Raw genomic sequence first — 12,589 nt, forward strand, 5'->3', positions numbered from 1 at the left:
TTGGCAGCTTTTGCACTGACAATGTCTCCTGACAATGTCATTTGTTGCAGCCTGCACCCTGTTCTCCCACAAGCCAGGTTGATGCTGGTAATGTAGCTAGGTGTGGGGGACCCCCTGCATGTGGGGGGCCCTTTGTAGCCATCCTATTGTAAATATGACAATGGTGTAACCTTTCAGGTATAACACTGGGTTATCCCTCCACTGTCAGCCTACCTTTAACTCATCAATCTTCTGCTTGTTCTTCTTCTCTGCCAGTTCCGCCTGTTGCTTCTTCTTCTTGTCCTCCTTTGGAACCTTCACTTTGTCCTTGTTCTTCACCTGCCCCTTTGATCCTTTCATGGGAGATTCATCAATTTTGATCTCTGAGTCATCATGCAAGTGGGTGGAATGGAAATGAAAGGAAGCAAACCGAGGCACTGAACCACAATGTGCATGAAAGTTGACAGATAGTTTGGGGGGCAGGTCTAGGACCTCCCTTCCCAGCTATCCACCTCCACGTTCATGTATATTTCCCCTTTCATGGACAGGACGCCGGGTTTGAGGATAGGTCACCAAGCCACAGCAGAAATAATACATGCAGCCTGGAGGCGAGCATACTTACCGGTATTATTCTATACTACTATATACAATATACTGTGTATATACATACATTATATCACATAGACCTATGCACTGGATCCAGCTGGTCTGCATTGCTCTGAGAAATTAGCTGGCTTCAGAAGATGGTGCAGCCTTAAATTATTAAGATAAGACCAGAAATACTGTCTGCAGGGCAAGTGTACCTCACTGCTAGTTTCAGCTGCTTGTTTGGATGTGACCAGAATTAATTTTAATTATGCCTTATAATTCACTAGGAACTAGGGAGAATATTGAGGCATGAGGCACTAGATGCCTCAGGGGTTAGTGAATAATTGCTTCTGCCCATAAAATGGCGGCCTCCACTCCGTTTCTTGTGCCATAGTGATATCATTGCTGTGGGATAATTGTAATCAATATAAATCAAAATGGTTGGAGATGTATAGATTAATTAGATCTACCCATCTTCATTGGACAGGGCTAGGTAGTATGTTCTGACTTTATTAATTTGTCTAATCTGCTGAGTTTTCATTCACTGACATGTTCCCTTCCTCTACCTCAACTGACTCCTCCTCATCCACTAGCTCCTCCCCATCTATTGACTCCTCCTCTCCTCTAACTCCTTCTCATTCACTCACTGCTCAACTGACTCTTCCTTATCCACTAGCTCCTAGACATCTACTGACTCCTCCCCCCCTAACCCCTCCTCATCCACTCACTCCTACTCTGCTTCATCCTCATCTTCTTTTGCTTTATACTATTATATTATATATATTTTATATGTGTGTGTGTATTTTGTTTTACTTTTTTTTTAATAAAGCAACTTTCATAGCTGTAACACATGGAGATGAAGATTTAGAGGCACAAAATACAAGAAATTAATCATTGATACAACATGCCTCGCTACCGCCTAATGCATAATTGATTACATTCTCTACATTTGAGGTCCATGCGATACGCTTTTACCAACCTACTAATCTTCGAGGTGCTGTCATTTACCGTCCACCTGGCATTTCCTCCAAATTCCTCGACAACTTTGCTTCCTGGCTACCTCACTTCCTCTCTTCTGACATTCCCTCCATTATCCTAGGCGATTTCAACATCCCTATCGATTACCCCACAAATCACCGGCCTCTTAAATCCTTAACCTCACCTTGCCTCTCCCAGTGGACCTCCTCACCCTCCCATGTGAATGGGAGCTCACTGGATCTGGTATTCACTCACCGCTGTGATATTTCTAATTTCTCCAATTCCCCTCTCTGACCACCACCTGCTCTCTTTCAACTTATCTATCTCTGCTTCCCCATCTCTCCCTCCTAAGGCTACCATCACTAAGCGTAACATTGAGGCTATTGACACCTCATCCCTATCCTCCCTGTTTGACTCACTTCTCTCTCCTCTTCTCTCTCCTCTTCTCTCTCTCACATGCCCTGAACAACCACATCCCTATACAATGCATCTCTTACTTCTGCCCTTGACTCTGTTGCTCCGCCAACCACTATTCACCCTCGCAGATCAACACCTCAACCCTGGCATACCAAATGCACCAGATATCTTCAAAAATGCTCACATACTGCCAAGCGACAGTGGAGGAAATAACGCTCTAAAGCAGACTTCCTCCATTTCAAATTTATGCTCTCATCCTTCAGTACTGCCCTTTCCCCCGCTAAACAATCATACATCAAAATTCTCATCTCTACCCAGTCTTCCAACCCCCGGCGCCTCTTTGCCACTGTTAACTCCCTCCTCTGCCCACCACCACCTCCTCTCCCTTCCTCATTGTCTGCTCTTGACTTTGCCACTTATTTCACATCCAAGATGGACTCCATACGTCAGGACATCACATCCCACCAGACCAGCAACCAGCCACCAAACATCCCTTGCCACCCCTCCCCTTCCCTCTTACCAACTCTGACATCTTTCTCCCATGTATCTGGTGAGGAAGTCATGGCCCTCATCCGTTCCTCCCCCCCAACAACCTCCCCACCTGACCCTATCCCCTTCCACCTCCTCCGCTACCTCTCCCCTTCTGCCTGTTCCCATCTTGCCCACCTTCTCAGTCTCTCCCTCTCCTCAGGCACTGTCCCCTCTGCCGTCAAGCATGCTCTTGTCTCCCCTATTCTTAAAAAATCTACCCTTGATTCAAACACTCTCTCCAACTATCGACTCCTTCCTTTTGCCTCCAAACTTCTTGAGCGTATTGTCTATAATCGCCTCACTGCCTTTCTTTCCTCTCACTCACTGCTTGACCCATTCCAGTCTGGTTTCTGTTCTCTCCACTCCACTGAATCTGTCCTCACAAAGTCTGCAATGACCTCCATGCAGCCAAATCTAAGAGCCACTACTCTGCTTATTCTTCTTGACCTCTCTGCTGCTTTTGACACTGTGGACCATCCTCTACTTCTGCAAATCCTTCACTCTCTTGGTCTCCCATAATCTCATTATCCATTGATGGCATGACTATCTCCTCTAGCCCCCAAGTATGCTGTCTTGGCGTAATCCATCACTCCTCCCTCTCCTTCAGACCACACATTCAGCACCTATCACAAACCTGTCATTTTCATCTCAAAAACATTTTCAGGATCAGACCTTTTCTCACCCAGGATGCCACTAAAACCATTATTCACTCACTAATTATTTCCAGACTGGATTACTGTAATCTGGTCCTAACTGGCCTCCCTGACAATGTCCTCTCTCCACTCCAATCTATCCTCAATGCTGCAGCCTGGCTCATCTTCCTCACCAAACGCACTACATCCATCTCTCCTCTCCTACAAGACCTTCACTGGCTTCCCTTCCCTTTCAGAATCCATTTCAAACTTCTCACACTCACTTACAAAGCACTCACCCACTCCTCTCCCATCTACATCTCTGACCTTATCTCCCTTTACTCTCCCACCTGTCCTCTTCGCTCTGCTAATGCACGCCGCCTCTCCTGTCTACGGATTACTTCCTCCCACTCCTATCTCCAAGATTTTTCACGTGCTGCTCCCTTTCTCCGGAATTCTCTACCTCTCCCCCTCAGTAGAGATGAGCGGGTTCGGTTCCTCGGAATCCGAACCCGCCCGAAATTCAGCTTTTTTTACACGGATCCGAGCGACTCGGATCTTCCCGCCTTGCTCGGTTAACCCGAGCGCGCCCGAACGTCATCATGACGCTGTCGGATTCTCGCGAGGCTCGGATTCTATCGCGAGACTCGGATTCTATATAAGGAGCCGCGCGTCGCCGCCATTTTCACACGTGCATTGAGATTGATAGGGAGAGGACGTGGCTGGCGTCCTCTCCATTTAGATTAGAAGAGAGAGAGTGAGATTGAGACAGAGACACTTGATTTACTGGAGCTTAGGAGTACTAGAGAGTGCAGAGTTTACTAGTGACTGACCACTGACCAGTGACCACCAGTGCAGTTTTATTTAATATAATCCGTTCTCTGCCTGAAAAAAACGATACACAGTGACTCAGTCACATACCATATCTGTGCTCAGCCCAGTGTGCTGCATCATCTATGTATAATATCTGACTGTGCTCACACAGCTTAATTGTGGGGGAGACTGGGGAGCAGTTATAGGTTATAGCAGGAGCCAGGAGTACATACATATTATTAAAATTAAACAGTGCACACTTTTGCTGCAGGAGTGCCACTGCCAGTGTGACTGACCAGTGACCTGACCACACTGACCACCAGTATAGTATACTATATTGTGATTGCCTGAAAAAGTTAAACACTCGTCGTGTGACTTGTGTGGTGTTTTTTTATTCTATAAAAAACTCATTCTGCTGACAGACAGTGTCCAGCAGGTCCGTCATTATATAATATATACCTGTCCGGCTGCAGTAGTGATATATATATATTTTTTATATCATTATTTATCATCCAGTCGCAGCAGACACAGTACGGTAGTTCACGGCTGTAGCTACCTCTGTGTCGGCACTCGGCAGTCCATCCATAATTGTATACCACCTACCCGTGGTTTTTTTTTTCTTTCTTCTTTATACATACTACATCTCATTATCATCCAGTCTATATTAGCAGCAGACACAGTACAGTACGGTAGTCCACGGCTGTAGCTACCTCTGTGTCGGCACTCGGCAGTCCATCCATAATTGTATACCACCTACCCGTGGTTTTTTTATTCTTCTTTATACATACTACATCTCATTATCATCCAGTCTATATTAGCAGCAGACACAGTACAGTACGGTAGTCCACGGCTGTAGCTACCTCTGTGTCGGCACTCGGCAGTCCATCCATAATTGTATACCACCCACCCGTGGTTTTTTTTTCTTTCTTCTTTATACATACTACATCTCATTATCAACCAGTCTATATTAGCAGCAGACACAGTACAGTACGGTAGTCCACGGCTGTAGCTACCTCTGTGTCGGCACTCGGCAGTCCGTCCATAATTGTATACCACCTACCCGTGGGTTTTTTTTCTCTTTCTTCTTTATACATACTACATCTCATTATCATCCAGTCTATATTAGCAGCAGACACAGTACAGTACGGTAGTCCACGGCTGTAGCTACCTCTGTGTCGGCACTCGGCAGTCCATCCATAATTGTATACCACCTACCCGTGGTTTTTTTTTCTTTCTTCTTTATACATACTACATCTCATTATCATCCAGTCTATATTAGCAGCAGACACAGTACAGTACGGTAGTCCACGGCTGTAGCCACCTCTGTGTCGGCACTCGGCAGTCCATCCATAATTGTATACCACCTACCCGTGGTTTTTTTTTCTTTCTTCTTTATACATACTACATCTCATTATCATCCAGTCTATATTAGCAGCAGACACAGTACAGTACGGTAGTCCACGGCTGTAGCTACCTCTGTGTCGGCACTCGGCAGTCCGTCCATAATTGTATACCACCTACCCGTGGTTTTTTTTTCTTTCTTCTTTATACATACTACATCTCATTATCATCCAGTCTATATTAGCAGCAGACACAGTACAGTACGGTAGTCCACGGCTGTAGCTACCTCTGTGTCGGCACTCGGCAGTCCATCCATAATTGTATACCACCTACCCGTGGTTTTTTTTTTCTTCTTTATACATACTACATCTCATTATCATCCAGTCTATATTAGCAGCAGACACAGTACAGTATGGTAGTCCACGGCTGTAGCTACCTCTGTGTCGGCACTCGGCAGTCCATCCATAATTGTATACCACCTACCCGTGGTTTTTTTTTCTTTCTTCTTTATACATACTACATCTCATTATCATCCAGTCTATATTAGCAGCAGACACAGTACAGTACGGTAGTCCACGGCTGTAGCTACCTCTGTGTCGGCACTCGGCAGTCCGTCCATAATTGTATACCACCTACCCGTGGTTTTTTTTTCTTTCTTCTTTATACATACTACATCTCATTATCAACCAGTCTATATTAGCAGCAGACACAGTACAGTACGGTAGTCCACGGCTGTAGCTACCTCTGTGTCGGCACTCGGCAGTCCGTCCATAATTGTATACCACCTACCCGTGTTTTTTTTTTCTTTCTTCTTTATACATACTACATCTCATTATCATCCAGTCTATATTAGCAGCAGACACAGTACAGTACGGTAGTCCACGGCTGTAGCTACCTCTGTGTCGGCACTCGGCAGTCCATCCATAATTGTATACCACCTACCCGTGGTTTTTTTTTCTTTCTTCTTTATACATACATACTACATCTCATTATCAACCAGTCTATATTAGCAGCAGACACAGTACAGTACGGTAGTCCACGGCTGTAGCTACCTCTGTGTCGGCACTCGGCAGTCCGTCCATAATTGTATACCACCTACCCGTGGTTTTTTTTTCCTTTCTTCTTTATACATACATACTACATCTCTTTATCAACCAGTCTATATTAGCAGCAGACACAGTACGGTAGTCCACGGCTGTAGCTACCTCTGTGTCGGCACTCGGCAGTCCGTCCATAATTGTATACCACCTACCCGTGGTTTTTTTTTCTTTCTACTTTATACATACATACTACATCTCTTTATCAACCAGTCTATATTAGCAGCAGACACAGTACAGTACGGTAGTCCACGGCTGTAGCTACCTCTGTGTCGGCACTCGGCAGTCCATCCATAATTGTATACTAGTATCCATCCATCTCCATTGTTTACCTGAGGTGCCTTTTAGTTGTGCCTATTAAAATATGGAGAACAAAAATGTTGAGGTTCCAAAATTAGGGAAAGATCAAGATCCACTTCCACCTCGTGCTGAAGCTGCTGCCACTAGTCATGGCCGAGACGATGAAATGCCAGCAACGTCGTCTGCCAAGGCCGATGCCCAATGTCATAGTACAGAGCATGTCAAATCCAAAACACCAAATATCAGTAAAAAAAGGACTCCAAAACCTAAAATAAAATTGTCGGAGGAGAAGCGTAAACTTGCCAATATGCCATTTACCACACGGAGTGGCAAGGAACGGCTGAGGCCCTGGCCTATGTTCATGGCTAGTGGTTCAGCTTCACATGAGGATGGAAGCACTCAGCCTCTCGCTAGAAAAATGAAAAGACTCAAGCTGGAAAAAGCACAGCAAAGAACTGTGCATTCTTCGAAATCCCAAATCCACAAGGAGAGTCCAATTGTGTCGGTTGCGATGCCTGACCTTCCCAACACTGGACGTGAAGAGCATGCGCCTTCCACCATTTGCACGCCCCCTGCAATTGCTGGAAGGAGCACCCGCAGTCCAGTTCCTGATAGTCAGATTGAAGATGTCAGTGTTGAAGTACACCAGGATGAGGAGGATATAGGTGTTGCTGGCGCTGGGGAGGAAATTGACCAGGAGGATTCTGATGGTGAGGTGGTTTGTTTAAGTCAGGCACCCGGGGAGACACCTGTTGTCCGTGGGAGGAATATGGCCGTTGACATGCCTGGTGAAAATACCAAAAAAATCAGCTCTTCGGTGTGGAAGTATTTCACCAGAAATGCGGACAACATTTGTCAAGCCGTGTGTTCCCTTTGTCAAGCTGTAATAAGTAGGGGTAAGGACGTTAACCACCTCGGAACATCCTCCCTTATACGTCACCTGCAGCGCATTCATAATAAGTCAGTGACAAGTTCAAAAACTTTGGCCGACAGCGGAAGCAGTCCACTGACCAGTAAATCCCTTCCTCTTGTAACCAAGCTCACGCAAACCACCCCACCAACTCCCTCAGTGTCAATTTCCTCCTTCCCCAGGAATGCCAATAGTCCTGCAGGCCATGTCACTGGCAATTCTGATGATTCCTCTCCTGCCTGGGATTCCTCCGATGCATCCTTGCGTGTAACGCCTACTGCTGCTGGCGCTGCTGTTGTTGCTGCTGGGAGTCGATGGTCATCCCAGAGGGGAAGTCGTAAGACCACTTTTACTACTTCCACCAAGCAATTGACTGTCCAACAGTCCTTTGCGAGGAAGATGAAATATCACAGCAGTCATCCTACTGCAAAGCGGATAACTGAGGCCTTGGCATCCTGGGTGGTGAGAAACGTGGTTCCGGTATCCATCATTACTGCAGAGCCAACTAGAGACTTGTTGGAGGTACTGTGTCCCCGGTACCAAATACCATCTAGGTTCCATTTCTCTAGGCAGGCGATACCGAAAATGTACACAGACCTCAGAAAAAGAGTCACCAGTGTCCTAAAAAATGCAGCTGTACCCAATGTCCACTTAACCACGGACATGTGGACAAGTGGAGCAGGGCAGGGTCAGGACTATATGACTGTGACAGCCCACTGGGTAGATGTATGGACTCCCGCCGCAAGAACAGCAGCGGCGGCACCAGTAGCAGCATCTCGCAAACGCCAACTCTTTCCTAGGCAGGCTACGCTTTGTATCACCGGTTTCCAGAATACGCACACAGCTGAAAACCTCTTACGGCAACTGAGGAAGATCATCGCGGAATGGCTTACCCCAATTGGACTCTCCTGTGGATTTGTGGCATCGGACAACGCCAGCAATATTGTGTGTGCATTAAATATGGGCAAATTCCAGCACGTCCCATGTTTTGCACATACCTTGAATTTGGTGGTGCAGAATTTTTTAAAAAACGACAGGGGCGTGCAAGAGATGCTGTCGGTGGCCAGAAGAATTGCGGGACACTTTCGGCGTACAGGCACCACGTACAGAAGACTGGAGCACCACCAAAAACTACTGAACCTGCCCTGCCATCATCTGAAGCAAGAAGTGGTAACGAGGTGGAATTCAACCCTCTATATGCTTCAGAGGTTGGAGGAGCAGCAAAAGGCCATTCAAGCCTATACAATTGAGCACGATATAGGAGGTGGAATGCACCTGTCTCAAGCGCAGTGGAGAATGATTTCAACGTTGTGCAAGGTTCTGATGCCCTTTGAACTTGCCACACGTGAAGTCAGTTCAGACACTGCCAGCCTGAGTCAGGTCATTCCCCTCATCAGGCTTTTGCAGAAGAAGCTGGAGACATTGAAGGAGGAGCTAACACGGAGCGATTCCGCTAGGCATGTGGGACTTGTGGATGGAGCCCTTAATTCGCTTAACAAGGATTCACGGGTGGTCAATCTGTTGAAATCAGAGCACTACATTTTGGCCACCATGCTCGATCCTGGATTTAAAGCCTACCTTGGATCTCTCTTTCCGGCAGACACAAGTCTGCTGGGGTTGAAAGACCTGCTGGTGAGAAAATTGTCAAGTCAAGCGGAACGCGACCTGTCAACATCTCCTCCTTCACATTCTCCCGCAACTGGGGGTGCGAGGAAAAGGCTCAGAATTCCGAGCCCACCTGCTGGCGGTGATGCAGGGCAGTCTGGAGCGACTGCTGATGCTGACATCTGGTCCGGACTGAAGGACCTGACAACGATTACGGACATGTCGTCTACTGTCACTGCATATGATTCTCTCAACATTGAAAGAATGGTGGAGGATTATATGAGTGACCGCATCCAAGTAGGCACGTCACACAGTCCGTACTTATACTGGCAGGAAAAAGAGGCAATTTGGAGGCCCTTGCACAAACTGGCTTTATTCTACCTAAGTTGCCCTCCCACAAGTGTGTACTCCGAAAGAGTGTTTAGTGCCGCCGCTCACCTTGTCAGCAATCGGCGTACGAGGTTACATCCAGAAAATGTGGAGAAGATGATGTTCATTAAAATGAATTATAATCAATTCCTCCGCGGAGACATTGACCAGCAGCAATTGCCTCCACAAAGTACACAGGGAGCTGAGATGGTGGATTCCAGTGGGGACGAATTGATAATCTGTGAGGAGTGGGATGTACACGGTGATATATCGGAGGATGATGATGAGGTGGACATCTTGCCTCTGTAGAGCCAGTTTGTGCAAGGAGAGATTAATTGCTTCTTTTTTGGGGGGGGTCCAAACCAACCCGTCATATCAGTCACAGTCGTGTGGCAGACCCTGTCACTGAAATGATGGGTTGGTTAAAGTGTGCATGTCCTGTTTTGTTTATACAACATAAGGGTGGGTGGGAGGGCCCAAGGACAATTCCATCTTGCACCTCTTTTTTCTTTTCTTTTTCTTTGCGTCATGTGCTGTTTGGGGAGGGTTTTTTGGAAGGGCCATCCTGCGTGACACTGCAGTGCCACTCCTAGATGGGCCCGGTGTTTGTGTCGGCCACTAGGGTCGCTTATCTTACTCACACAGTCAGCTACCTCATTGCGCCTCTTTTTTTCTTTGCGTCATGTGCTGTTTGGGGAGGGTTTTTTGGAAGGGACATCCTGCGTGACACTGCAGTGCCACTCCTAGATGGGCCCGGTGTTTGTGTCGGCCACTAGGGTCGCTTATCTTACTCACACAGTCAGCTACCTCATTGCGCCTCTTTTTTTCTTTGCGTCATGTGCTGTTTGGGGAGGGTTTTTTGGAAGGGACATCCTGCGTGACACTGCAGTGCCACTCCTAGATGGGCCCGGTGTTTGTGTCGGCCACTAGGGTCGCTTATCTTACTCACACAGCTACCTCATTGCGCCTCTTTTTTTCTTTGCGTCATGTGCTGTTTGGGGAGGGTTTTTTGGAAGGGACATCCTGCGTGACACTGCAGTGCCACTCCTAGATGGGCCCGGTGTTTGTGTCGGCCACTAGGGTCGCTTATCTTCCTCACACAGCGACCTCGGTGCAAATTTTAGGACTAAAAATAATATTGTGAGGTGTGAGGTATTCAGAATAGACTGAAAATGAGTGGAAATTATGGTTTTTGAGGTTAATAATACTTTGGGATCAAAATGACCCCCAAATTCTATGATTTAAGCTGTTTTTTAGGGTTTTTTGAAAAAAACACCCGAATCCAAAACACACCCGAATCCGACAAAAAAATTCGGTGAGGTTTTGCCAAAACGCGGTCGAACCCAAAACACGGCCGCGGAACCGAACCCAAAACCAAAACACAAAACCCGAAAAATTTCCGGCGCTCATCTCTACGGGCCCTCAGACTCTCCACCTCTCTGCAAAACTTCAAACGGGCTCTCAAGACCCACTTCTTCACCAAACCCAGCCAAATCTCATCCTAACCCTCTTTTCCATGCTCTCTGTCTACCCCATCTGTGTCACCCCTGTCTGTCTGCCCCTCCCCTTTAGAATGTAAGCTCTCACGAGTAGGGCCCTCTTCCCTCATGTGCTTATCCTTTTCTTACGTTAATAATCCTCAACTGCCCAAATCCTGCAGTTTTTTGGCCACCTTGAAACTTATCTCTATGTCGTTTACTGGTGTAGTTATGCTTAGTTACCCTGTACTTGTCCTATATTGTCTTCAACTGTAAGTCACTGTTTTCCTGTTTTGATTATGGTGGTCATTCCGAGTTGATCGCTAGCTGCATTCGTACACTGTGCAGCGATGAGGCAAAAAATCGGCAGTTCTGCGCATGCGTATGTGGCGCAATGCGCACGCGCAACGTACTATTACAACGACCGATGTAGTTTCACACAGGGTCTAGCGAAGCTTTTCAGTCGCACTGCTGGCTGCAGAGTGATTGACATGAAGTGGGCGTTTCTGGGTGGCAACTGACCGTTTTCAGGGAGTGTTCGGAAAAACGCAGGCGTGGCTGGGCGAACGCAGGTGTGGCTGGGCGAACGCAGGGCGTGTTTGTGACGTCAAAACAGGAACTGAACAGTCTGAAGTGATCGCAAGCGCTGAGTATGTCTGAAGCTACTCTGGAACTGCACAAAAATAAATTGTAGCCGCTCTGCGATCCTTTCGTTCGCACTTCTGCTAAGCTAAAATACACTCCCAGTGGGCGGCGGCATAGCGTTTACACGGAGGCTAAAAACTGCTAGCGAGCGATCAACTCGGACTGACCACCCATGTGCATATGTACTCTGTAATTGGGCGCTGCGGAACCCTTGTGGCACCATATAAATAAAGGATAATAATAATTTTTATGTCTCCCACTTATTTAATCCTTTTTTTTATTTTTATAAATGTCCACAATACAATATGTTAAGCTAATAAAAACGTCACTAAAAAATTACAGCCCCGTCTTACTGCCTATTGTCAACAATACTGCTCTTACAGCATCCAACGCCTCATTACCATTTCCATAATTACCCTCAGCGATTTCCATCTCTTCCTTTTCCTCGGCTTCTGCGAGCGCCGCCTCCTGCTGGCGCAGTTGCTGAATGGGGAATACAAACACACAAACAGTTAAAAAAAAAAAAAAACTACTCAGAGACAATAAAACACCAACCGTCAAATGGACAACTCCTGACATCCTGACATCCTGACAGCTGGACTGTTGCTGAATTATTAGAGACCAAAGTCATTTTGTGCGCTCGAGAAAAAACAGGCCACACGCTATTTTAGCTCTATGCATCATATTCAAAGTCACGTCTGTAATAAAAGTGTCGGGGCGAACGCACAACCGCCATAAACTCTTCCTGTACAGCTCTGCAGAACATCTGCCTCCATCTCCCAACCCTATAGACCCTGCAGCTGAACGTGGCCAGAAATCTCCCCACTTTTCCCATCCATAGCACGGAGTAGCACCTCTGCAAATGTTCACTATGAGCTCCAGTTTGTGTCATCTTCTCTCATGTCT

General features: G+C 46.7%; 1 protein-coding gene across 24 annotated transcripts in view; it reads right to left on the reverse strand.

Moving 5' to 3' along the window:
* OTOF (otoferlin) overlaps positions 1–12,589 on the reverse strand; it is a 516,469-nt gene that overhangs the window by 44,619 nt on the left and 459,261 nt on the right. For 13 of the 24 annotated variants that reach the window (XM_063914989.1, XM_063914999.1, XM_063914996.1 and 10 more), the window contains 2 exons: positions 12,085–12,166; positions 214–362 (listed from right to left, as the gene is read on the reverse strand). In XM_063914989.1, coding sequence (XP_063771059.1) covers positions 214–362; positions 12,085–12,166 — 231 coding nt within the window. The remainder of the gene's footprint in view (positions 1–213; positions 363–12,084; positions 12,167–12,589) is intronic. The other 11 variants (XM_063914987.1, XM_063914998.1, XM_063914993.1 and 8 more) reach the window with 3 other exon arrangements.

The sequence above is a fragment of the Pseudophryne corroboree genome, chromosome 4 (assembly GCF_028390025.1).
Source record: "Pseudophryne corroboree isolate aPseCor3 chromosome 4, aPseCor3.hap2, whole genome shotgun sequence".
In the NCBI taxonomy this organism is placed as follows: Eukaryota; Metazoa; Chordata; class Amphibia; order Anura; family Myobatrachidae; genus Pseudophryne; species Pseudophryne corroboree.